Source organism: Amblyomma mixtum, chromosome 7 (genome assembly GCF_055824585.1).
Source record: "Amblyomma mixtum isolate Tamu chromosome 7, ASM5582458v1, whole genome shotgun sequence".
Taxonomy (NCBI): domain Eukaryota; kingdom Metazoa; phylum Arthropoda; class Arachnida; order Ixodida; family Ixodidae; genus Amblyomma; species Amblyomma mixtum.
In genome coordinates, this window is record NC_143018.1 from 41,552,751 (window position 1) to 41,579,559 (window position 26,809).

Genomic DNA, 26,809 nt, shown 5'->3' on the forward strand with positions numbered 1-26,809 from the left:
ACCATGCTCAGCTTTTCTTTATTTATTATTTTTTTTGTTTACTCTGTTGGCAATTCTCATTAAGATTCTCCATCAACTTTGCCTACGGTTTCCTACTATTCTAACCTTATTCCACATCTCTGCTTTTCAGCCACCAATCCTCCAATCGCTTTTTGCTGACTTCCACTGCAGATTTATTTACATGACCATTGTTATCTTTAAACCCTAGGGCCTCAGAAAGAGTGACTGTGCCTGCATCGACATCCGGATGGATACCATCACATTTGATTATGAGGTGTTCAATTGTTTCCACAGATCTACCACACACTGCGCATGTGTCATCTTCTTCGTTAAATTTCTTTTTGTAGCTGCGCGTTCTAAGACACCCTGATCTAGCTTCAAAAAGTAGGGCACTGCCTCTTGAGTTATCATAGAAAAATTCTTTCCTGATCTGCCTTTTCCAGAATCGATATAGTTCTACACTATGTTTCTTTTCCATTGAATTCATCCAATTTTTAACTTCCGCGTTTTTGACCTGTCGTTTAATGCTCTTTCTTTCTCCGTCCTCATGACCGGCATACTTACTGGTTAGTTTTCTAGTTCTTTTCCGCCACTGTGAGTCAACGTTCTTTCTGTATAAATATTTAAATACCTTAGCTGCCCATCTGTTATCGTCCAATTTCCTCAGGCGTTCTTCATATAGTATTTTATTCTTAGCTTCCCGTGCCTCGAACGATGCCCAGCCCATATCCCCTTGTACTGCCTCGTTTGTGGTTTTGCCGTGGGCACCTAGTGCTAATCTTCCAACAGCTCTCTGATTTACGTCTAATCTCGACTGAACTTCTGCCCTTAAGCACAGAACCGCATTGCCGAAAGTAAGCCCCGGCACCATTATTCCTTTCCAAATACCTCTTAGTACTTCATATTTGTTGTACCCCCATAATGCCCTATGTTTCATTATCCCGGCGTCTCTTCGTCCTTTTGCCCTAAGAGCCTGTTCATGCTTTTCCGTGTATATCTGCCCTTCGTTTAGCCATATCCCGAGGTATTTGTATTCGGCCACTTTGGGTATTTCGTGGCCTTGTATTGTAAGCACCTGATCAGTTGTATCGTTAAAAATCATCACACCTGATTTAGTTGCGCTAAAACTGAATCCTAGAGCGTCTCCTTCGTATCCACAGCAATTAACCAAAGTTTGTAAATCTTCCTGGCTATCTGCTAACAGTACAATATCGTCCGCATACATTAAACCCGGGAGTCGCTGCTCAACTACATTTCCGCCTAATCTGTACGATAGATTATAACCCAGATTACTTTCTTCTAGCCTTCTTTCCATATTTATCACGTAAAGCATGAACAGCAGCGGTGATAGAGGGCAACCTTGCCTTAATCCTTTGTGCACCCCTACAGTTGTGGTACTTTTTTTCCCTTCCCATGTAATTTCAACTTCATTATCTCGGTAGATTTCCTGTAGAAAATCAATTACCTCATCACCAATACCTAAATCTTTCAATATGCTCCACAGGAGTTCCCTGTTCACGTTATCGTATGCACCGCTTATGTCTAGAAAGGCTATAAACAGAGGTCTATTTTCCGCCTTAGCTATTTCTATGCATTGGGTAAGCACGAACAGGCTATCATCTAACCGCCTACCCCTTCTGAATCCATTCTGAAGTTCTCCGAGTATCCTATTCCCTTCTACCCATGACTGCATTTTTAATTTCACCGCCTGCATTGCCAGCCTGTACATAACAGATGTTATTGTAATCGGACGGAAGGATTTTATGTTCATCTTATCTCCTTTCCCTTTATAAATCAAATTCATTTTACTCTGTCTCCAGCTGTGCGGAATTTGCTTATTTGTTATGACTGCCTCCAATGCTTTTATCAGCGCGTCCTTGCTTCTTGGGCCAAGTTCATTAATCAGCTTAATTGGAATTTCGTCTATCCCTGCGGATGTGGTTTTAGGAATATTCGCTTCCGCCTTTTCCCAGTTAAGACTAGTCAGTTCTAAGCTGTTCTCTTTTGTGCTGTCCTGTGTTGCCGCCTCATTTGGGGAAATTACCCCATTGGCGTCGCTAAAAGACGCAGCTATAAATGACGTAATGTAGTCCACAGCATCGTCTCCCTCCAAACATTTTCCCTCAGCATCTATAATCTGTTCCTGCTTTCTTTGATTTGTTTTTCCCAACCAGCTAATATGGTTCCAGAATTTTCTTGGCCCCCCTTTATTTGCCTCGCGAAGTTCAGCCAGCCATTTATCAGAGGACTGCTTTATTTTAGCCTGGACTAGGACCTGAACTTGCTGTTTCTTTTGTCGATAAGATTCCCATTTTTTGCCTATTTCTTCTTCAGATAACTGCGCCTTCTTTGCTTCTCTGTGTTCCCTTGAAGCCACCCGTCGTTGTTCGATGGCCTCCTTAATTTCCATATTCCACCAGCTTCGTGGCTTCCTCTTTCCTCTCCAGCGGTTAACTCCTTTCACTTGTTTCATTTTTGTAGCGATGAGCAGTTCCAACTGATTATAATCCCAATTTTCCATGTGGCGTTTCTCAATTACTTCTTCTATATCGGCTGATATTAGCGCTATTTGTTCATCATTTAATTTTGCGTTGTCTTTTGGACTTCGTTGCATTTCTCTTTTGACTAGGGCTCCCAACTGTAGACTAATACGTTTATGATCACTTCCTAGGCTTGCCTTCCCCTCTTCGTCTATTTCCATTATTGCGAGCTTGCTATAGATGCCCTGCGACATTAGACAGTAGTCAATGGTTGTTTGCCTGTTACGGGATTCCCACGTGATTTGTCCCTCACATTTAGTTTCCCTATTGACAATAACTAAGTTGTGCCGCTCACACAAGTCTAGCATTAACTTCCCGTTACAATCTGTGTATCCATCCAGATCCTCGATCTGGAATGTTCGTTCTATGCGCTCCTAGTGTCAAAACGCGGTACCACAGAAGCTTTGCCGACCAAAAAATTTAGTCCGGTTTCTTTTGGGTACCCCCTCGTATTTATTTATTTATTAACACGCCAAAAAATATTATACTTTAATAAGAAAATGGACAAAAATTGCATTGATTAATACGCTTCCGCGATAGTGTTCTTTCACCCCATGTTTAAGTTGCAGGCATTGATACCAGTAGGATGTATTGTTAATAAGTACAGGGGAAACAAGTTAATTTTCTTCGGAGTGTTTCGCCACATTAAGCTCCCTATGATGCGCACAGCCGCATTATTGGCTTGCAACGACTATACCTTGTCTGCGGTTATCTTTGGAGGTAACAGTAGGGTTGGAAATATAGTGCCTCCAAGGATCAACCATCATTCCTTCAGGTACCAATGGCAAAGAAACGGTAACCTGCACTCATGTCTCTCAGAAATATGGTTAACCGTGGAGAGGCGAAGTGCTGCCGTTATTTCCTTTGTATTCACAGAGCCCGCATTCTCAGATTTACAATGGCACCCCTGGAAGAATTACTTAAATGTGATCATACACTGAAAACTCCCGTCATACTGAGGCATACCCACTCAGAAATACGAGCAGGTGATTCGATATGAACTTCTGCAGAGACGAGCTGGCCTACCTGATCCGCTGCAGGGCACGGAATGGAACTGCTCTGGAACAGTGTGCGTACAACCACGTGGAATATCTCGGGCTGGGAATTACCTGGAAACAAAAAAAAATGGGTGAAACCAATGCCACAAAAAAAGTGGCATCAAAAAAAGCTGGATAGCAACATACTATGAAGTGACATATTTCATCACCGGCACATTGAAAGGAGTAGAGGCGAAAGATATAGGGGACTGAAAGCATGAAGAAGGATTTAAGCTTGCATGAAGATTCGTACTGGTCGTATGAAAGATCAGCTTGCGCAGAATCGTAGGCAGCTTACATTTTATGTTACTGTGCGACGATAGACGCTGACCGACTGAAGAAGCTCTAATGTGCATAATTTTGGCGCATGATGGGAGGCTTGAAATACAGACAACCTAGAAACTTTTACCCTCGCAGAAATGCTCCCGGCACGACGCCATAATCTGTGCGCGTGGGTGATTCTACGAAGCTTGTTTCAGGCAAAAGGGGCATCTGTGTGGATGGAAATATTGTTTTTGTCGCTGAGGTGCTTATAACCAAATACTTTTATGGCTGTTGTTCATCGCAAGTTGCATTGTCTGGTTCTCAGAAACCACAGTAAAAGAGGTTAGGGCTCAGTTAAATCCGGGTCTCTTGAGGCGTCTGAGAAGAGTCCTGGCCCAGCGTTCTATCAGCAAGCGAGTTTCAGACCTCAGGGTAGTCGTCGTCTTCTTTCACCACCGACACTAACATATTTCAATATGTTAGTGTCGATGGTCATTGTTCTAACAAACTTCCAGTCACTTCTGGTGTCCCGCAGGGCAGTGTCCTTGGGCCATTACTGTTTCTTATCTATATTAATGACATTACAGACATCATCTCTCATCCTGTTCAAATTAGGTTGTTTGCCGACGATTGTGTTTTGTTTAATGAAGTTAAAGTTCCAGGCGACCAGATTTTACTTAATCATAACCTACAGAATGTTAGTGAATGGTGCGTTAAATGGGGGATGGAACTAAACGCTGACAAGACAGTATTTATGCGGATCACTAATAAAAGAAACAGTCATTCCTTTTCATATAATCTTCCCACTCGGCACCTTTCAGAAGTCAAAGAGTACAAGTACCTAGGTGTAACACTAACGAATAATCTTAGTTGGAATAAACATATTGAAACCGTATGCTCTTCTTCGTTTCGCAATCTCTGTTTTCTTAGGCACAAGTTAAAACAAGCTCCCCCTAACGTTAAGCAATTGGCATATTACACCATGATTAGGCCAAAACTTGAGTATGCATGCACTGTTTGGGATCCTCACACAAAGACTAACATTAATGCCCTTGAAAGAATCAGCGCAAAGCAGTTCGGTTTATATTTTCTAAATATCGCACCACTGACTCACCATCTGCTCTGTTGCTTCAACATAATATACAGTCCCTTCAAACTCGGCGTAGAATACTAAGGTTAAGATTCCTCTTTCTATTGAAAACTAACAAACTGTCAATGGCCCCCGATTTGTATCTCCAACCGATAACGTCCAGGTCATCCAGAAACAGGCACACTGAATCGTTAAAACCTTACTTTGCCAGAACTAACATATTCAAATTCTCTTTTTTTCCCCGCACCATTAACGAGTGGAATCAGTTGCCACCATCATCAACAGTTGACATTGATGCCATTGAACAGGCCGTTCATTGATTTTTTTTACTTGCCTTGTACTTTTTGTTTTGTGATTTTTTGTATTGTGTTTATTGTGCCCCTCCTGCAAGGGCCCTTCACTGGGCCTGCAGTATGTCCTAAATAAATAAATAAATAAATAAACGGAGCGTGGCTGCCACGCTACGCTACCAATAACTTGATATCTGTCACTGCCCATATGCCTGATATTCGAGGCCAATCAGCTGGGCAGCCTGATAATCAGTAGAGTAGTTCGAAGCATTTGAAATCTTGAAATTGTCTTAAAAACTTTTGCCCATGAGCAACCTCAGGCGGCAACGATTGCATGAACGAAAGGAGATCGTCGGGACAATTGCGCAAAGTGCGAAAATATGTATTTCATTGCCACGTATCGATTTCTTATCAGCTCGTCTAAAAGTCGTTTTCTGTATGCTCCAACATTACAGGGATCGCCCTGGAGCTCAGCGCTCGAACTGAATAGAGTATGTTGCAGACGTCATGCAGGTGCGGCCGCGATGTTTCTGCAGTCCCTCAACCAACATCCGCAACGCATCTCGCCATTGCACTGAAAATGACGGCGCCCATTCACACCGCAATAATCTCCTCTATGGCTATCCTGCCAATATAACCGCACGTGCCAGACGGCTAGTAGCAAAAGGATTCGGTTGCTGATAACGTCTTATAGCACGCATCCCGTACCTGTGCCTGCTCCAATCACGGCGGCGTAGTCGATATTGGCATGCTTCGCCACTGTGGGCGTGCCAGGGTAGATAATCGCCCAGAAAAATCAAAACAGGTTCTCTAGCTTAAGGGTTGAGTGGTAATTACAAAATGCGCATTTTCCGACGAAACAACGTCCTCCATAACTATTGAAAAAGTGCATAAAGTGCAAAGAAAAAATAATGAAATTCACACCACTGCCACTGTGATATCACAGCAACACCAGTACGGAGGCAGAATGTAAACCACGTCAAAAAAATCTCCGAAAACGGTGGTGCAAAGATGGCAACGGAAGAAAAAGGCACGAGAGGGATTTTTTAAACATCGCATAACAATGACTCCAAAGGAGTACCTCGAGAGGCCTGTCATAATGACATCCTCTCGAGCCAGACAACTCTTCAGATGCCTGTGCTATTATCTTCTGCAATGGGGAGTCAAGAGGCATGAATTTACAAGAAGCGGAGGTGGCTTCCACCGCTTTATGCAGCCTTTCGCAGCAGATGATATTGAAAGAAAATCGTAACTGCGGATGCAATTTCACCGCACAGCAGTACGAAACAGCTTGAATGTATCCGGATGCAACTGTAACGCAAACAAGGCGAGGCAAGCGAGATGTGATGAGCTGAGGTACTCACACGCGATCTCCTTGAGCTTTGCTCCTTGTTGTTTGATTTCACCTGGTCGTTCAACTTGAAACAACGGCTTCACGACGTGTCAAAACTGCGCGAGTGCGTAATGGCTATAGTCCGGCTAGCACGGCTGCAAAAGCGAACCTGTTCGAATGTGCCACCCTCCTGCCACTGCTAATGACTACGCCCACGCTGCTTTGCATTTCATGCGACGCCACCAAGTGGGATCCACGTGAACCCATAATCAAGGAAGCGTGTAGGCCAATCTTGATAGCACTTTTTACGTGTAGGCCAACCTTGATAGCGCTTTTTCCGGAGCTCAGTATAAGGCCCACCTCTAAAAATGCAGCAGACCGATTGGTTCAGATCTCTGATATTACTTGCATGTCATGTGGTTAGCAAAGTTAGCTTCCATGCTGACACCTCGATTCAGTTCAGAAAGCAGCTGCCGGCAGCACTATAACTTTGGAACTAACGATGAAGTGCAACTTGAAATTGGGTGGCCAAAGGGCCACGCTGTAACTTCGCTGAACGAAAAAGCCTGATGCCTTGGACTTTTTACAAAAAACAAAACAAAATGACTTAAGATAAAATGCTTTTGTTAGGATAAGTCAAGTGTTTGATAAAATTGATATTTTTAGGTCTGAAATATTATAGACAAGAGATTGACGGGCTCCTGTTAAACAACGGGCTGTATACTGATAGCCTGAATGTGCCGGTCTTCTTTTCATAGCTGCGGTATTTTATCGCTATATCATGTATAGGGGTCGGCAAAACTGCAGATTAGTTCCTTTCGTTGATGAAATGCGCTGCTTGCCATTCTCTCGTCCAACACGGATATTTTTTCAGTGCAGAGCTCGGCACGATACTTAAAAAAAAGCTGCGTTCAATACCGACACTCGGCGCGCCGAGGAATAGAATTGTGACGTAGATATTATATTTAAAAGCGCAATCGATTTCTGATGGAGCTGCAAGAAAGCGTATCATGGATTCTTCTAAACATTATTGAAGTCACCGATATTAACATTTCTTCGAATACCATTAGCCAATTTTTGACCCTTCGCTGTAAGAACCTGAATACGTAGTAATAAACTTGAAGCTGTTTCTAATGCTTTTTGTTTGTTACTACATAATTTAGTCTTTTGGCTTTTCCTTTGCCCGGCGCTACCTAGTACAAACTCCATACACTTTCGAAAGCCAGTTATTTCCCAAGCACTCTGAGAGAAGTTCAAAGCTGAACATTCTGCATTAGAAGCTAGAAGCAAAGCAGGAAAAATATAAGAGATGCTAGTTTTTATTGCAGTGAAGGAACCTTGATAATCTGTTATTTTTATGTTACGTTTTCTTAACGGTATTAGAATGCGCTCAAACAGCTGTTCCGGAAGAACCCCGCGATGCGGCCTGGCTATAAGCGAAGCCGATAAACAGAGCGTCTGTACAGGAGCAGTCGAGCAGGTTGATGTGTTGAATTTTAGGACGGTGCATTTTCTTAATATTTAGACTAAACTATTGCCTCGTCGGATCGATGATCCTGGCGATATATTAAGCAAGCGGAATTTTCACTAGCGCCTCTTGAGAACGGCTTGTTGAAACCGTTTGCTTCTCCAAACGGCAGGTATGCGTCAGCTATGGCCTTTGACGATAGCGCCGATGACGACCCCATTGACCCGTGCGCAGAATAGTGCATGACCTTTATCGTGCTCACAAGGTAAACAACACATGTTTTGTGCGCTGCTGAGCATTACGGCGGAAATCTCATTTCTACTGCGAGCCGCCGCGGTGGCTCAGTGGTTATACAGCTCGGCTGCTGACCCGAAAGACGCGGGTTCGGTCACGGCCGCGGCGGCTGAATTTCGATGGAGGCGAAATTCTGGATACCCGTGTACTGTGCATTGTCAATGCACGTTAAAGAACACCAGGTGGTCGAAATTTCCGGAGCCCCTCACTACGGCGTCGCTCATAGCCTTAGTTGCTTTGGGACGTTTAACCACAATAAACCAAACGAAACCATTTCTACTGACAACGATCGCAACTAGAAATAGGGGTGAAGAGGTATTGTTTCTACCACAACAGTTCAGTTCAGTTAAGTTATTTCAGTCATGTACAATGGCTGAGGTGAAAGCAAAAAAAGCCGCGCACGCGGCTTGACAAAGCTCTCATCTCCCGGAGCGGTTTGGCACAGCGATTACAGGCAGCAGTAAAACAATAACAATAAAATGCGTAAAATAACAAATATGTACAATGTATTCGTAACAGATCACCAGAATAGTCTCTGTACTGTTACACACACGCAAATGATAGTTTAATCACAGCCCATGGATACTTTGTTTATTTTACAGTTGGATATTATTCATTCTTTCGTAAGAACATATTTCTGACAGCGTTATATGAAACAGAAAGGATGGATAGATTAGTGAAAGTGGTTCTATTAAGAAAGGACAGCAACATGTACCTGAGAGTTTGAAAACAGTAATTTGTGCGTGGACAAGGTACATACCAATATTCGTAGTGTCTTGCGTTGTGAACAGCGGTATTTTCCAGTAGATTCGCAAGGTATGGAAAAAATATGGTGTCACGATGGACCTGAGATTTGTACTGATGAATTACACGGTACTGATGAATAACCCTTGTATACATAATGCGGTATTTTGCAAATAGAGTACTCGTAGGTGCTAAGTATGTAGCACCTGCAATTGCTCTGACTGCATTTTTTTGTAATGTTAAAACCTTCAGCCTGTCTTCTCGACCCTTCCGTCATAGAGTGTGCAGAAGGATATGTATGCGTCGTATATCTACCAAACAACGAACGCAAGAAGAGAGAAGAAAGACCTGGCTCACAATCTTCGCATCTTCTCTTCATACTAGTACTCCATAGCTTATTTTCAGTGTGCTCCCTCTTGAGCGAGCGATGCCGGCCGGAAATCGGGCTTACAGCCACCTCAAAATATGCCACACAGTGTGCTTTGAGGATCGAGCATCATTAAAATTAAGGATAAACTCAAAATGTATTCTGTAAACCAATAGCTCCAATGCTTCCATATCTCCAATGCTTCCATATCTGGCATAGAGCTGTGCACGGGCCGCAAATTCCAGCCCGCGCCCGGCCCGACCCCTGCAGTACTGACGGAGGCCCGGCCCGGCCCGACACTGAATAAACCTAAGCCCACCCGGGCCCGGCCCGAGTTAAGGCCCGGCCAGGGCCCGGCCCGACCTGCAAAACTGAAATTGAAGTGACGATGAAACAGAAAGAGGTAATTTAAGGAAAATCAGTTTATTTCAATATTTTTAAAATGCTCGGCTCTCATGGTCTAGATGAAAATTAGTGAATATATGCAAACACGGCGCATGTAGAGAGTTATCACTCCAAGTTATTATGTAAAAACAACAGATCGCCCATTGATGACGGCTTGAGGCAAGTGCGGCGCTCCTGCAGATTAGTTTCGAACCTTGCAACAGTAGGGCGGCTGGAGCCACGCAGGAGCAATCGCGATCGCGAAGCCCGGCCGGCCCGTCCAAGACAAATATACCGTAGCCCGAGCCCGGCCCGGGCCCGGGTGAATAGACTTCCGAAAGGCCCGAGCCCGGCCCGCGGGCCGGGCCGGGTACGGGCTTTCGGGCCGGCCCGAGCCCGTGCACAGCTCTAATCTGGCAAGCGATAGGTAATACAGATGAACAAAATAAGCAGAACGATAGTATCGAAGCTACATGTAGAGCCTTTGTCAAAAGTTTAGAGCCCAGGTGGTTGCTTCTGGGCTCCATTGCTTTGCTCGTAATGCAACGTCAGCGTCCCAAATCTCCTGAAGGTAAGAAGATTTTTGGTCCTGCTCCCTCCGATGCGTAGGGCTTCCACAAGTGCTGCAGGGACGCCACAATAGTGCTTAGAAGCAAACCCCCTGGGCTCTAAACTTTTGATAAAGGCTGTACCTTCGATACTGCCTATCGCTGCTTGTGAGTCATTTCCTCTGGGTACATAATATACTAACGCCGTTTGTTATGCGCGGCGTTCTCTCGCCGCTGTCTGTTTCCCGCAGGAACTTGGCCACGTTCTGTCCCGTGTAAAAATGTTCCCAGTTATCGCCGGATGCGTTTCACTTTTACGAATGGTGTCAAATGTGCCCTGTCAAGAGGGTTTTTCGGGAAAGGGTGGTTCGACATGCACTCTGATTTGTTTATTGCTGCAGCTTTAGTTGCTTTTGCTGTGTTGCTGTCATTTCGGAATTTCTGTGCCTCTAAGTAAAGATGTGCCACATGTGTGAACATTAGCGCCTGCATTGCCGCACAGTCTTTGCGTATCTTGGTGATTACGAAAAGTTCCCATCTAAATGGAAGTGCATTGAAAAATTCTTGTATTCCGATAGCCCATGCGTTGCACATAACGTATGACGCATAACGACTCCTTCCTTGCATTGTAATCAGTCTGGCTTTAAAGCGTTTTGCTATACTACGCTAGAACCAGCAAAGTGCTGTGGTGAATTCTTCACCAGGCCTATAGCGGCGAAACTGCAACATCTCCATACCCTAGACTTACCACCGAGTGCCTAAGCATGGATGTTTCGTCGCAACGCCGACCATACTCTCTCAGCTGGAGTGGTGCTGAATGCTTTGAGAAAAGCTATTATCTCATTATCTGGAAGTAAGGAACATGGCGTGGTCGGCGAAGAAACCCGTAGTATTTCATTTTTTCCTCGTAACGCCATGTACAATTCCTACACCCGGGCTTTTCCGTAAACGTGGGGCTGAGATACTCAGCAAAACCTGAAAATACCACGGCTCTAGTGGAAGATGTAAAAATACCCGGAAAGCTTTGAATGACCGGAAAGTCCAGGGTTTTATTGATTTATTTTCATTTCAAACAATAGTTAGAGGAATTACTGCAGTAATATCTGAAAAGGTAGTTGATATCCATGCAATTAAGTTCTTGTAATAGTGAATCGCAGCTATAAAAAATCATTTATAAACATACCGATGAATAAGCCTTACGCATAACAATAGTAGTAGCTGTAAGTGGTTTTGTTAAATATTGGTAAATGGCAGGTAAAAGATTGTTGCTAGCCTCAGCATCTGCTATCGCTTCTGGAAGCACCTGAGGTGGAGCAGCGGAAATAAAGGATAGGAGGCAGCGTGTAGAAGTGAAATGAAAGAGTTGAGGGGATAGTAGGAAGGACAGGGGGAGAGGTACGCTGGCAATAAATCTATTTACATATTAATATAATAACATATGTACAGGTGGCAGGTGCGTGCAGGTCTTGGAGACAATAGTTCAAACACACGCGCACGACACAAAGCACAAAACAGCTGGAGTGGGGGCGTCCATCTGTTCATCGTCAAAGGTAGCACAGCGGAGCGTTCGGTCACTGCACGTAATTACTTGGCCAATAGACAATTGAAATCTTGTTTTGCAAGTACACACCTATGTAGACGTTAAAGGTGTACACTTAAAAACAACAAACGAAAACAATATCACATTCATAACACAACAGTGCGAACTTAGAGGAAAAAAAACACATCTTTCTGGTTTATAATGATCTTGCATTGGTCTCTGAGTAGGAATATGTGGAAAAATACTGGCAGTCCGCGAAAGTAGATTCCCAATACTCCTTACCATTCAGCTAATTTAGTACGCTCAATTAAATGATGAGGCACGTGACACCCGTCAGTAGCTGCACAGTCAATGCGCGTTTCACGCACCCCTGTTGCAACATGGGCTAGTTAAGGCTGCCATGTTTAAACCACAGAAATAAGCATGTACAGTCTTTGTCCAAAATATACAGCGCAAACGGTTTGATTCGAAGCCGTGTGGCGAGGCTCTTTCGCACATTGGGTAGTCCTAAGCTTTATATCATTGAGGACTTAAATTCCTGCTGCCTTCATGAGATTAGGTTCCCTGAGTATGAAAGAGGAGCCGCACTGAAGAGCTCAGAAGCAGACCCCTTGGACTATATACTGTTGACACAGACTGTACGTGCTTATTCATGTACTCCGCAGTCTGCGCTCTGCACAGCAGCGTTTCATTTGTTGCTCTGACCAGACCACAATTCTTTCTTTTGTTTGTCCAGGTAGCCAGGTGCAAAGTGTGTGCAGAAGTTAGGTTGCAAACAAAGGCATTGGCTGCGAGCCCGCGGAATAGGCGTGCCATGATTTTGAATGCACAATTTGCGATACCTATATATATCTGCGATAGCTGTTTACAAAAAATAGGACATCGGTTGACAATTTTCAGGAGTCTGTGTTTGCTTCCCGCGTACTTGTCCAGTATTTTTGTCTCTCCCTTCCTTTTCTAGATTAGAGTCGCCTCAGCACGCAGTGCACGTGACGCAATCGTGAACGATACACATGAACGCATGCGGCAGTATGGAAAAAGGTGGAAATACTCAACGATCTTCAAGTTTTCAGCATTCTAGAAAGAGTTTTCCATAATTTACGCCGGTCTGGCAAGAAAGATATTTAGCGCTGCGATATAGTTAGCATTTCTTGCTCGAATTAAAGAGTTGCCATTTATTCGTCTTATTTGATAGAAAAATCATACCAGGTTCGGCAGCGGCTGAAAGATGCCGCCGAACCTTGTGTCTAGCACACTGATGTGTTAGGTTTTATGAGGGTGTTTTTTCTTAAAAATTAAAGGATTGTCTCATATGATCGATGATCCTGGTGATATAGTAAGAAAATTGAAGCTGCTCTTGTACCTCTTAGACCGGCTTCTTGGAATGCTTGCTTCTCCAAACGTCAGCTAGCGCATTTGACGATGCCGGCTCGGATGACACCGTTTACCCGCGCGCCTCAAAGCTTAATGACTATAAGGTCCTTATTTTTGTAATGACAAGCTTTAATGGCAAGCTCCTTGAAGTGTTTCGCTACATAGACGACTTGTTAATTGTTTTAAAAAAGCAACGGACTCTGTCCACTGAGACAACCGTAAATAGTGTTTTAGATGATCTTAGGCAACTTAGAAAAGGGCTACCTTTTACTTTTGAACTACTGGATAATCGCGTGCTTCAGTTTTTAGATTTATATTTAAAGTTTTGAGATGAGCACATTTGCTGGGCTTATTCCTCTCGTGAGCAGTAGGCTCTCCTGTCGTATAATTCTGCCCACTCGAAGGTTGTAAAACGGGGCATCGCAACCGTCTGCTTGTAGTGCTCGCTCCGGAAGTCGTGCGTACATGAGATGCAAGCTAGCTTTAATAATTAATTGGACAGGCTCGTTGAAGTCCGGCTTCTCTGAGTCGGTCTTGATACCTGTGGCACATGAGCCTCTGAAGAAGGTGAAGGCTAGAGAAAGCAGGAATGAAATGGCGGGAAATGAGAGGCCAGTGGTGGTTCCTTACGCTCACAAGCTTACTCGCGGCCTGAAGAAATTGGGAAACAGATTTAATGTACCGTTGGCTTCCTGAGACCACCGCAAGCTTGGTCAGCTAAAGAGTCGCATAACTTGCGAAAGCAAAAAGGTCGGCTGTCAAAAGACATATGGGCAGCGTTTAGTAAAGTGTGCCACTAACATGGACTATGGAATTAAGTTGTCTTGCGGAAAATCCTGTATTGGACAGACGGGATGTTGCGTGAATGATCGAATTAGGGAATGTGCAAAAGATTTTCTTAAATAATGAGGGTGAGAGACTTGAACACTGTAGGGCTTGTACCAATTGTACACCATGATTCCGCGATGTGAGCATTCTCGGTGGAGGCAGATAGCAGACGGCTCGTGAAACTCCGAAAGCCTTTTACGTCAAAAAAGCGGGTTCTAGCTGATTCACTGACACTTCATATTTTCTTCATGAGGCTGAGGGGGAATTTCTTCCACGATGACCAATCGATCACCCACATTACGAAATACTTCATCTAGTGCTGGAGGGAAGGTAACCTCCATCAATCCTGGCGCCACCCGAAGGTAATATTCATACCTAAACCCAACAAACCACTTACACTTCAAAACCTTCGTCCAATTTCGCTAACCTCATGCCTTGGGAAGCTCCTCGAGCATGTTGTGTTAGCGAGACTCACAAGTCACATGGCGGACAACAATCTTTACCCGCATACCATGGTGGGATTTCGCCCCCATCTATCCGCACAGGACGCCATGCTGCAACTCACACACGACATTTTCGACCCGCTTCTTCCAAGTCACACCAATTTCAGTCTTAGCTTTGGATCTCTCCAAAGCTTTTGATCGCATTGAACATCAGGCGATCATGACTGCTCTATCCACATTGAATGTGGGTGCGCGCACGTATGCCTACATTCAAGCATTCCTCACTTACCGCACGGCTGAGATACACTTCGGCATTCTGTCTTCCCCATCCTACACGCTTCAGAGTATCGGCACCCCTCAAGTGTCCGTCCTTTCCCCCTCTCTCTTTAACGTTACCCTCATCCCCCTTGCCCGAAAATTGTCAACTATTCCCCACCTGAAGCACACTCTTTATGCCGAAGATATCACCCTGTGGACCACTCACGGCAGTGAAGGCGATATAGAGAGCACCTTACAGGAAGCAGCCACCCTCACCCAAAATTACGCACGGACCATCGGACTGTCTTGCTCCCCAGAGAAGTCCGAACTGCTCCTCATCCGTCCTAAGAACCACCGCTGTCCCCGCTCCCCCATTGTCATTGAACTGAACGGTGACCCGGTACCTGAGGTTGGCACCCTCCGTGTTTTGGGCCTGCACATCCAGAACGATGGCAAAAACACCACTACCCTCAAGAAACTCAAGCAGGTTGTACGCGCGATATCGCACCTCATCCGCAGGGTTTCGGGACGTCATAGAGGCATGAAGGAGCGCGACCTATGTCCCCTCATTCATGCCTTTGTCCTCAGCCATGTGCTGTACACTACCCCATACTTACAACTATCCAAACATGACATAAACGCTTTGGATGCTTTGATTCGCAAGGCATTCAAAGTAGCACTTCATCTTCCCCTCAACACACCCACAGAAAGATTACTAGGCCTGGGCCTCTACAACACGATCGGGGAACTGGTGGAGGCCCACCGACAGGTCCAATACATCAGGCTCACACAAACTTCCACAGGTCGGTATATTCTGGATTCCCTCGGCATCAGAATACCGGCCAACGACCCAACCCTCCTCGCCATCCCACGACCCCTTCACCAGGAGCTTCTCATTAGGCCGCTCCTGAGGAATATGCACCTGTCTCACCATGAGCAGCGCCGCAGAGCCCGTGCGAAGGCACTCCATCGAGCGTACGGCCCCGAGCCGGACGCCGTATGGGTGGACGCGGCCTGCACGGGTGATGAAGCGACAGCAGCTGCGGTGGACTCCTCTTTATCCGCCTTCCACACACTACCTCTCCCTCCAGACACGTCCCCAGAGGCTGCAAAGGAAGCCGCCATTGCACTCGCTATCACTCGCACGGAAGCCCGGTATATATTAAATGACTCCAAAACTGCGATTTTAAATTCTGCTCGATGCCGAGTTCATCTCCCTGCTTTTGGCATACTGGACTCGCCCGATGCACCCCCGCCCCGCCATGTGGAGCTGATATTGGTGCCTGCGCACTCCGGGAATCCCGGAATCGAGGCTGCCAACCTTTTAGCCCGAGGTTCTTTAAACCGGGCTCAGGTGGCCTCGGATCGGGGATTCACGAAGGAGCCCATGGACACATTCAGTGAGCTGACCAAGGCGTACAGAGCATCACGCCAGCTCTACCCCCCCGCCCTACCCCTCCCTAGATAACAAACACGCAACACTCTGGCGCAGACTACAGACACACACTCTCCCCTAACCCCTTAACCTAGCCCACTATCATCCATCCTTTCCCACTCCCGCATGTGCCCTAGGCCCAGAACCCTTCGCCTCTTCCCTCCACATCCTTTCCCTCTGCCCGGCGGACCCTACCCCGCGGGACCTAAAAAACCTCAAGACCAGGAAGGACTGGGAGACCATGCTGCGCTCGGAGGACCCGGCCGTGCAGACCATCGCCACCGGCCGTGCTGCCAGTGTTATGGACCTCAGGAACATAAACACTTGAGTGCAGTGGGGTCGTGCGGGGACCCTCGGGCGTGCCCCGAATTCCTGTGTAAATAAAGTTTTTTCTCTCTCTCTCTCCGCGCCTACTCTGATAAAATTTGTGTGGTTTTCTTGGCGCCTTGTACATGTGCACTGCGACAAGAAAGGCTATATATGTCGACTGCTTTCACCTGATTAAGCAGTTGCAATAAGCGCCCGTGTCGTCCTCTTTCTTGTGTATGTCCTCGTTGGGGTGGAAATCCAGATAATATAGCTGAAAACCAACTAGCTAAGTAGCTAACTCTCTCCGTAGATGGCCAGGTTTTTAAATAAAGTAAAGAAAATCGGTGTTCAGTCTAATTAATTTTTTTTATAATTCAAGCTTACGTTATGAAACCAATCCTGATCCTTCCTCCGACGCTATAACAGCAGACAGCAGGACGAACAGATTCAAATAGTTGAAGAGAAGACCAAGGCTCGAGAACAAGGCGGATGGGAGCTTAAGTCTGGAAAGGTCGGATCAGGTGGTTGGAGTGCGGGGATAACAGTGGCCGCTGGAGTGTTTTCGTTGAGGTTCACCCACTCCTCCCTCTTCCATTTGGATGAAGGGGATGGAGGGGGGGGGGAAGGAGGAGAAAAAGAGGTTACTGTCTGGTCGCCTATCTGCTGTCATCCATATTCGTTTCAAGGACCTGCTTCTTTTTTCTTTTAGTTTACATTTCTTCGGCCCTTTTGCTTCGATACTTCAAGCTTGTTTTACAAGCCGGAACTACTTCGCTTGTGAAGCGATCAGTGTACTCGCAATTTAAGTCAGTCAGAATTTTCCCTTTAGTGATGTCGTAAAAGAAATCAGCCAGGCTGAAATATGTAGTGCAGCCCTTCATTTGTACTTCGCATTGGTGATTTGTTGGTCTGAGCAGACCCCGATTCTTTGTTTCGAATGTCCAGGTAGCCAGGTGAGATGTCTTATGAGCAGAAGTCAAATTCCAACCATAGGCATTGGCTGCGAGACCGCGGATTATACGTACCATAATCGTGAATGCGCACATTGTGATACCTATAAATGCGGAAGTCCTTGATTAGAAGAAAACGGACATCATTTGACAATTTTCGGGCAGCCGTGTTCATTCCCCGAGTACTTGAGCAATTTTCCTCTGCCTTCCTTCCCTTGATTAGAGTTGCCTCAGCACGCAGTACACCCGATGCACTCGTGAATGATATGCATGCACGTATACAACGGTACGGAAAAAGATGGCGACGCTCAATGACCTTCAAGTTTTAAGTATTCGAACAAAAGTTTTCCTATGTATTATCAAGTTGGGGAAGGTCAGGGGACCTCGCACAACCAACTCATGCGATAAGCGAGGCTGGCCCGGCAAGAAAACTATTTCCCGCAGCTATATAGTTAGCAGATATTCATCTAATTAAGTAGCTGCCAATTATTCGTCTTATTTGATCTCAAAATCTAACCAGGCTAGGCGACGGCAGACAGATGCATGTTTACTGCGTAGCGGCTTGACAAACATTTTGTTTGGGGAAACATGAGGTACACCAAATGTTTGATGATTTGTTCTAAAACTTCGTTAGCTAACCGCATGCTCTAAGCAATGATAGAAAAGATAGACAGCTAAGCTAAAATAACCGCAAGTCCAATAAGGGCAACGGAATGGATTCCAAGAGAAGGCAAGCGTAGCAGGGGGTCTCCACTTTATTGGTACCGACTTCACAAACAAGGCGCACCATCTGGTTATCCACGTAAGAACCGAAGCACCTGATGCGCTGTGTCTACTGCTAAAATAATGCGAATTAATAAGAACATGCAGCTGCAGGTGCAAACGCCTGCACAAAATTATGCACAAAAATATCGTATGTCCGCCGTACAGTGAACAGTTACCTCACGGTTGTCCTCAAAAAGTGGATAGTTATTTCTGCGGTGAGGCATGTGCCACTGTTAATCATCGTCATCACCTGCGCATATTAATGAAGAACTCACTCCCCGTGTCCGGACATGTGCTCCTTGAGGCTCTCAGTGCTTGAACCCACGAATGAACATAGAGTACACTTAAAGACCCCTGCTCTCATATGCGTACGCATGTGAAGTTTTAAACGCTGTTTCCTATTCGCCCAATAAGGGCACACTTCACATTTGTAGGGTTTTTCCTCTGTGTGCGTACGCTTGTGCTGAGCCAGCGTTCCCTTTAAAGCCGATGCATAAGGGCACCTGTCGCATTTGTAGGGTTTTTCACCTGTGTGCGTACGCTGGTGCTGATGGAGCAAGCTACTTCTAGCCGTTGTAAAAAGGCACTTTTCGCACTTGTAGGGTTTTTCGCCTGTGTGTGTACGCTTGTGCACAATCAGCGTGTCATTTCTATCTGTTGCATAAAGGCACTGGTCGCACTTGTAGTGTTTTTCCCCAGTGTGCGTACGCTTGTGCCGAATGAGTGAACTATTTGTAGATGCTGTGAAAAGGCAGTTTTCGCACTTGTACTGCTTTTCACCTGTGTGTGTACGCTTGTGCCGAGCCAGCGTTTCCTTTAAAGCCGCTGCATAAGGGCACCTGTCGCATTTGTATGGTTTTTCGCCTGTCTGTGTACGCTTGTGTCGAAGTAGCTTGCTAGGTGAAGCAGCTGAAAAACGGCACTGGTCGCCCTTGTGTGGTTTTTCCTCAGTGTGAGAAGAGGCCATATGCATTTCAGGTTTGCAGGGCGTCTCAAACGCCGCTGTGCACAGGGGATATTTAAATTTTTTCTCAGTAGTATGCAATTCGATGTGTCTCACAGCGTCGGGAAAATTCATAGAAATGTACGGGAAGAACATGCACCTCAACTCCTCTTCTGTTGGCTCAAGGTTCTGATACCGAACAGAATTGTCTTCACTCGTAGCCAGCGATGGCCCCAAGTCCTGCCAATTTGTATTGGCCACATTTCCGAGCTCAGAGGTCGACGCCGATAGCAGAACAGAATTCAGGGGAAGGTGCTCGGGACTGGATACTGCCTCTGAAATTAAGGTTGTTAACCAGTGTATGTTAGGGAAAATCGGATATTTTCGTACCTATTCGTGCAATGGTTCAAGAACGCCATAACATTTGGCTCATTGCACTAAAACACACTGATGCGAACTAACATACGGTACACGTACATACTGAGAAAATACACCAAGTCGACGATTAATCAAACTATCAGAAGAATTTTCAAGCGAGAACTTTGACTCTTAAGCCACAGTGTGCAAATAGTCGTTGATTCAATTTCTGTTGCCTGGCTTGAAAATGTACCTCGATACCACACGGAAGTGGACTGCCTTTTTATTTATTTATTCACTCATTGAAAATACCCTTAAAGGCCATCTTTCGAGTGTACTACGTAAGGGGGGGGGGGGGGGGGGGGGGGTAGGCAATACATATGACACAATGTGACATGAAAAAAACCCACAATAAAACAAATTATTATACGCAGTCATGCAACTAAATATCATATACGAACAAGAAATATACCGGGTGGAATAACAACAACAGGTGAATTACTAAATCTAAATACATAGAGTAACATGCGCATCGTAGCATATGGGATGGTAAAGGTTGGCACTAGTAGAACTGTCGACGTGTTTAGATAAGTATTTAAGCAAACAAGAGAGGGGGGATGAGGGGCTCGTTATAAATATGAGAGAAGCCAACAACCACAGAAACCAAGGAACACGAGGGATTTTTAATTAATTAATTTATTTTGTGCTGTTGTTCGCTTTAGAATATTACCGAATATGTTATCGCTTAAAGCTAGTTGATTAGAAAAGCAGAAGAAAAAAGAACCACATGACGCCGGTGGGAGATCAGTTCTTGAAATTCAAATGTTTTAAATTCGGTAACGATATTGGATGGTAAGCGGTTCCACTCGATGATTGTGCGGGGTATCAATGATTTTGCAAAAAGGGATGTGCGGCATGGCTTGCGCTTAGCTTTAAAAGGATGATGGCGGCGTGGAAAATAGGCAGCAGGTTCCTCAAAGAAATCTTGACACAGCGATGGGTGATGATAAAGATTATGAAAAAGTGAAAGACGGGCAAGTTTACGGCGGAAAGCCAGTTCTTTTAATTGCGTGCGCGCTTTTAAAGCTTTTAAAACCCGTTTGTGAGTAAAGCAACTGCCATATCGCGATGGCGTCTGATGTTTGCGCACTCTGTGTAGCTTTAGGCTTTATATATGCCCATCACTGTGTTATCCAGTGATGAGCATATATGCAGCTAGCTATGGACAGAAAAATGATAGGTGTAACGTTAAGAGATCGGAAAGAGCAGGATTGGGTGAAGGAATAAACGTGGGTTAATGACGTCCTAGTCGAAATCAAGAGGAAGAAATGGGCTTTGGCTGGGCATGTAATGCGGCGGCAAGATAACCGCTGGTCCTTAATTGTAACGAAGTTCATTCCAAGAGAAGGCAAGCGTGGCAGGGGGCGGCAGAAAGTTAGGTGGGCGGATGAGATCATGAAATTTGCGGGGATACGGTGGGTGCAGTTGGCGAAGGACAGGGTTAATGGGGAGACATGGGAGAGGCCTTTGTCCTGTAGTGGGCGTGGTCATGCTGATGATTATTATTACAAGGCCCTAACCTTATTTTCTGGCCACTCTTTGAATTTAGACCGTAGCTTGCTTGCAATGTTTCGAAGCACATCAGTTTCGTTCTGTTTGATGATGTTTAGGTCCCAGTGCGACTCAAGTTGTGGGGAACCCCGTAGTGAAGGGCTATGGATTAGTTCGATCACGTGGGGCTTATTAACATGCACTGACATCACGCAGCCCTACGATCTGTAGCATTCCTGGTCCATCGAAATGCGACACACACCGCCGTGATCGATGCCGCTGCAGAGCACCGTAACTACCGTGCAGCCGCGGTGGCGCAATTATAAGGTAGGCAGTTGCACTTAATTCTAATTAAACACTCCATAATTCAGATTGCCACTTTCCAAATTAGTATTGTACCTGAGCAGATCAACATGTCTAAGTACTTCACACAAAACTAAGTGACGTCTGAAATTGGTATGAAATGCGACGAATATACAAGCACAGAAATGAAAAAAAAATTAAGAGTCAAGGTCCCCCTCCCCCATGAAAGGAAATGTGCACACTCATGATATGAGTAAGAGCCAGAAAATACAGTGTACGGCTGGTTATAGAAACTATGCAAATTATCACCAATAATGGAAGGTGAAGCAAACAAAGAAGCGTGCACAAAGATTACGCGTGATTTGTCTGAGTTTTAAAATATTTGTGAACTTATTTTGGTGTTGACCAGTGAATGGCATACAAGCTAATGGGCAAGCGTATGTTTTCTCCATAAACAGCTCAGTTGCAGTTAAAGTATTTGCACAACATCATCCTAAGAAAAAAGGGCTCTCAAGTTTCCGTTTTGTCCACAATTGCAGGCCTGACCTCCTTGAACATGTGTCCCAATGAATGACGGAAGTGCGAGTGGTGCGGCTGGTTGAACTTAACTGTTTGGACGTACATGCCCGATCTCTAATTAGTTTTCGCTAAACTACATTATACCCAAAGAAGATATAATATCCATGACTGCAATTTCCCGTGAGGTTATAAATATTCTTGAAACTTTTATATAAATTATTGAAGGCGCCGCACAAAAGCACATCCAGGAGTGCGGAATTCACAGCTAATATTTTGTGCAATATGAGAGATCAGTATACACAGCTGAACATGTTGAGCGCGGCAAGGAACCCACTATAGACCCCTGAGAAATGAAAAGAAAGACGGTGCAACATTCGGAAATGTGATTAAAAAAAGAGTTTCTAAGCTCGATGTTTCTGTAAATATGCTACTAAACACTGCTAAAAATTAAGCTACGAAAAAAACTCCGCATTCACGTATGAACTCCGCATACACGTAGTTCGGTTGCTTGCAAGAAAGCGCTACCGCACGACTTCTGCGGCCACAACTCTGTCCGCCAGCCACGAACGAGCGAGAGAAAATGCGCTAGTCTTCCGCGATCCTTCGGTCGTCAGAATTTCGCAGAGCACGGTTACTAATGCTTGTTTTTGTTTCTTCGCTTCACTGATTTGCTGGTGTGGTGTTGCAATATCTCTTTGTGCTCTACGCTTTCTCGAGTACTGCACTGTGTGCGTCGCTCTGTTTCGCTCAATTGTGAATGATTTGTAATTAATTTGAATCTTGTCTCTACTGTAAAAAGAGATGTCCTATGAATCTTTCTCTGAGTGTGACCATTCTCCAGTCTGCAAACGGTGAACGTGACCTCCCCTCGCCACTCCTCCTCACCATTTGTCACTTCGTCGAGGTCGTATTCCGACTGAAAGTCCATGACACTTCGTGTTAGGACCTATGTGGATGGCTGTTCCGGTCTAATGGCAGCTGGTTAAGTACACCACCCGTGCGTATGGTGAAAATCCGCGATGACCTTTTGTCTTCAGCTTACGCCCCGTGAACACCTGCAGAGAATGAAAATAGAATATTTCGAAAAAGATTTTTTGCGAAGTACACTTGGCGCAAAATGTTTACTGGGCACACGAGTGGCCGAAAAACGTTTCTCGCGTTGCGTGCGAGACAGCGTGCACAGCACATGGTCGAGATCCCGTGTTTGTCTCAGCTTACGGTTCCGAGTAATGCTTATACGGGATAGTTGCGATAAAATCTCACATTTCGGGCCTGGAGTTTTGTTAGCCCGATAGTACTTAGTCAGAAAAAGGCAAACCAAGCCGATTTCATGAAAACAACCTTGTCTTCTCTTAAAGGACAACCATGGGACTACCGCAACCGTAGCAGAGAAGCTGTCGTTGTACTTTTGGTCATGTGCGGATAGGCTGCAAAGGATAGCGTCCTTGTTTAAAATGAAAGCCCTCGTCTTTGTAGGGAAAATAGAAGCGTGCATTTAGAAACACCGAGATAGTGACGCCTCTTTGAAAGCAGCCACGCGGGCAGCTCTCTTGCCACGAGTGCGCTAGCTGGGAACGCGCACAACCGATGGAAACGCAATCAGTCTCACGTGTAGCCTGCACATTATCCAATCTCCCAAGGTTGTGCTGGTGGTGAATCGCAGCATAGAACTATTTTCAGAGAACGAAAACAAGGCTTAGGATGGATATAGCAGCAGAGATAAGGGAGAAAAAGTTAAGCACTCCCATGGAGGATTCCCACCCGCTACACTGGAGCTGATCGAGTCTCTGGCCTTCATTACGGTTCCCTTTGAAATAGCTGATAAGCTTCAGCATTTGTTTTGAGCCAGATTTTTCCTTGCGGATTTGTTACAGTGGTCGTTTACACACAGATCTATTTTGGGCAGGTGAGATACTGCCCACTGCAAGCAATCCCCGCAAGGAACTCTTTTTCGGGTGTCTTAATCCATAGACATCTAATAAAATTCATCCCTCGCTGTATATACTTCGCAGGGAGGTTATATCGGGAAAGCAGTACTTTCATAAAGGCATTAAGGATTATACAAATGGGTGATAAAAATAACTAGCAGGAGCTTATAACAGCTCCTCTCGAGTGTGCTTAAAAAGATTGCCGGCGACGTTCCGGACCATGTCTCAAACAATACAGTTACTTCCTCTTGATCTGGAATCAGATGTATTAACTGGATTCCGTTCCGACAACGGCCACTCTTTTTTTTGTATTTTGATGCATACTATGCATTTTTGTTGAACGGTGCCCAAAAGTTTCTATTTATTTATTTATTTATTTATTTATTATCGTCAAAGGTCCCTTTCGGAACATTACATGAGGGGTGCGGATAACAGGGCAAAAAAATATTATACATTAATAAGAAAATGAACAAAAATTGCGTTGATGAATAGGCTTCCGCGATAGTGGTCTTTCACCCCATGTTTAAGTTGCAGACATTGATACCAGTTGGATATCTTGTTAATAAGTACAGGGGAAACAAGTTATTTTTCTTCGCAGTGTTTCGCCACATTAAGCTCCCTACGATGCGCGCAGCCGCATTGTTGGCTTCCAACGACTATACCTTGTCTGCGGTTATCTTTGGAGATAACAATGGGGTTGGAAATATAGTGCCTCCAAGGATCAGTCATCATTCCTTCAGGTGCCAATAGCAAAGACACGATAATCTGCAGTCATGTCTCGCAGAAATATGGTTAACCGTGGAGAGGCGAAGTGCTGCCGTTACTTCCTTTGTATGCACCGAGTCCGCATTCTCAGATTTACCATGGCACCCCTGGAAGAATTACTTAAATGTCATCATAGACTGAAAACTCCCGTCATACTGAGACATACCTACTCAGAAATAGGAGCAGGTGATTCGATGTAAACTTCTACGCAGACGAGCTCGCGCCGCCAGATCCGCTGCAGGGCACGGAATGAAACTGCACTGGAACAGCGTGAGTACCACCACGTGGATTATCTTGCGCAGGGGATTATCTGGAAGCATAAAAAATTGGTGAAACGAATGCGACCGAAAAATTGGCATAAAAAAAGCTGGATAGCAACATACTATGAAGTGACATATTTCATCGTCACCGGCACATTGAAAGGCGTAGAGGCGAAAGATGTATGGGACTTAAAGCGTGCGGCAGGATTTCAGCTTGCAGGAAGATTCATCCTGGTCGTACGAAAGATCAGCTTGCGCAGAATCGTAGCCAGCTTACATTTTATGTTACAGTGCGACGATAGACGCTGACCGACTGAAGAACCTATCCTGAGGGGCATAATTTTGGCACACGATGGGAGGCTTGAAATACAGATCAGATGGAGAAACTTTTACCCTCCCAGAAATGCTCCCGGCACGACGCCATAATTTGTGCGCGTTGGTGATTCTAAGAAGCTTGTTTCAGGCAAAAGGGTTATCTGTGTGGATGGAAATTTTGTTTTTGTCGCTTAGGTGCTTATCACCAAATACTTTTATGGCTGTTGTTCATCGCAAGTTGCATTATCTGGGCCTCAGAAACCACAGTAAAGGAGGTTAGGGCTCAGTTGAATCCAGGTATCTTGAGGCGTCTGAGAAGAGTACTGGCCCAGCGTTCTATCAGCAAGCAAGTTTTAGACCTCTGGGTAGTCGTCGACTACTTTCACCACGGAAATTGAGCGTGGCTGCCACGCTACGCTACCAGTAACTTGATATCTGTCACTGCCCATATGCCTGATATTCGAGGCCAATCGGCTGGGCAGCCTGATAATCAGTAGAGTAGTGCGAAGCACTTGAAATCTTGAAATTGTCTGAAAAACATTTGCCCGTAAGCAACCTCAGGCGGCAACGATTGCATGAACGAGAGGAGATCCTCGGGACAATTGCGCCATGTGTGAAAATATGTATTTCATTGCCACGTATCTATTTCATATCAGCTCGTCTAAAAGTAGTTTTCTGTATGCTCCAACATTACAGTGATCGCCCTGAAGCTCAGCGCTCGTACTTAATAGAGTATGTTGCAGACGTCATGCAAGTGCGGCCGCGATGTTTCTGCAGTCCCTCAACCAACATCCGCATCGCATCTCGCCATTGCACTGAAAATGACGGCGCCCATTCACACCGCAATAATCTCCTCTATGGCTGTCCTGCCATTATAACCGCACGTGCCAGACGACTAGTTGCAAAAGGATTCGGTTGCTGATAACGTCTTATGGCACGCATCCCGTTGATGTGCCTGCTCCGATCACGGCGGCGTAGTCGATATTGGCATGGTTCACCACTGTGGGCGTGCCAGGGTAGATAATGGCCCAGAGAATCAAAACAGGTTTTCTATCTTAAGGGTTGAGTGGTAATTACCAAATGCGCATTTTCCGACGAAAGAACGTCTTCTATAACTATTGAAGAAGTGCATAAAGTGCTAAGAAGAAATAATAAAATTCATACCACTCCTACTGTGATATCACAGCAACAACAGTACGGAAGCAGAATGAAAACCACGTGAAAAAAAATCTCCGAAAACGGTGGTGCAAAGATGGCAACGGCAGAAAAAGGCACGAGATGGATTTTTTAAACATCACATAACAAGGACTCCAAAGAAATATCTCGAGAGGCCTGTCATAATGACATGCTCTCCAGCCAGACAATTCTTCAGACGCAGAAGCTATTATCTTCTGTAATGGCGAATTAAGAGGCATAAACGTACAAGAAGCGGAGGAGGCTTCCACCGCTTCATGCAGCCTTTCCCAGCAGGGGATATTGAAAGGAAATCCTAACTATGGATGCAATTTCATCGCACAGCAGTACGAAACAACTTGAATGTATCCGGATGCAACTGTAACGCAAACAAGCGAAGCAAGCGAGCTGTGATGAGCTGAGGTACTCACACG

At 45.2% G+C, this 26,809-nt stretch overlaps 1 protein-coding gene across 1 annotated transcript; it reads right to left on the reverse strand.

Annotated features, from left to right (window-relative positions):
• Window positions 1–18,532: 18,532 nt before the first annotated feature.
• LOC149335802 (uncharacterized) lies at window positions 18,533–22,862 on the reverse strand. The gene is made up of 2 exons (XM_089554012.1): window positions 22,820–22,862; window positions 18,533–19,539 (listed from the first exon to the last, which is right to left on the reverse strand). The coding sequence occupies exons 1-2, from the start codon at window positions 22,860–22,862 to the stop codon at window positions 18,533–18,535; spliced, it is 1,050 nt and encodes a 349-aa protein (XP_089410138.1).
• Window positions 22,863–26,809: the final 3,947 nt, after the last annotated feature.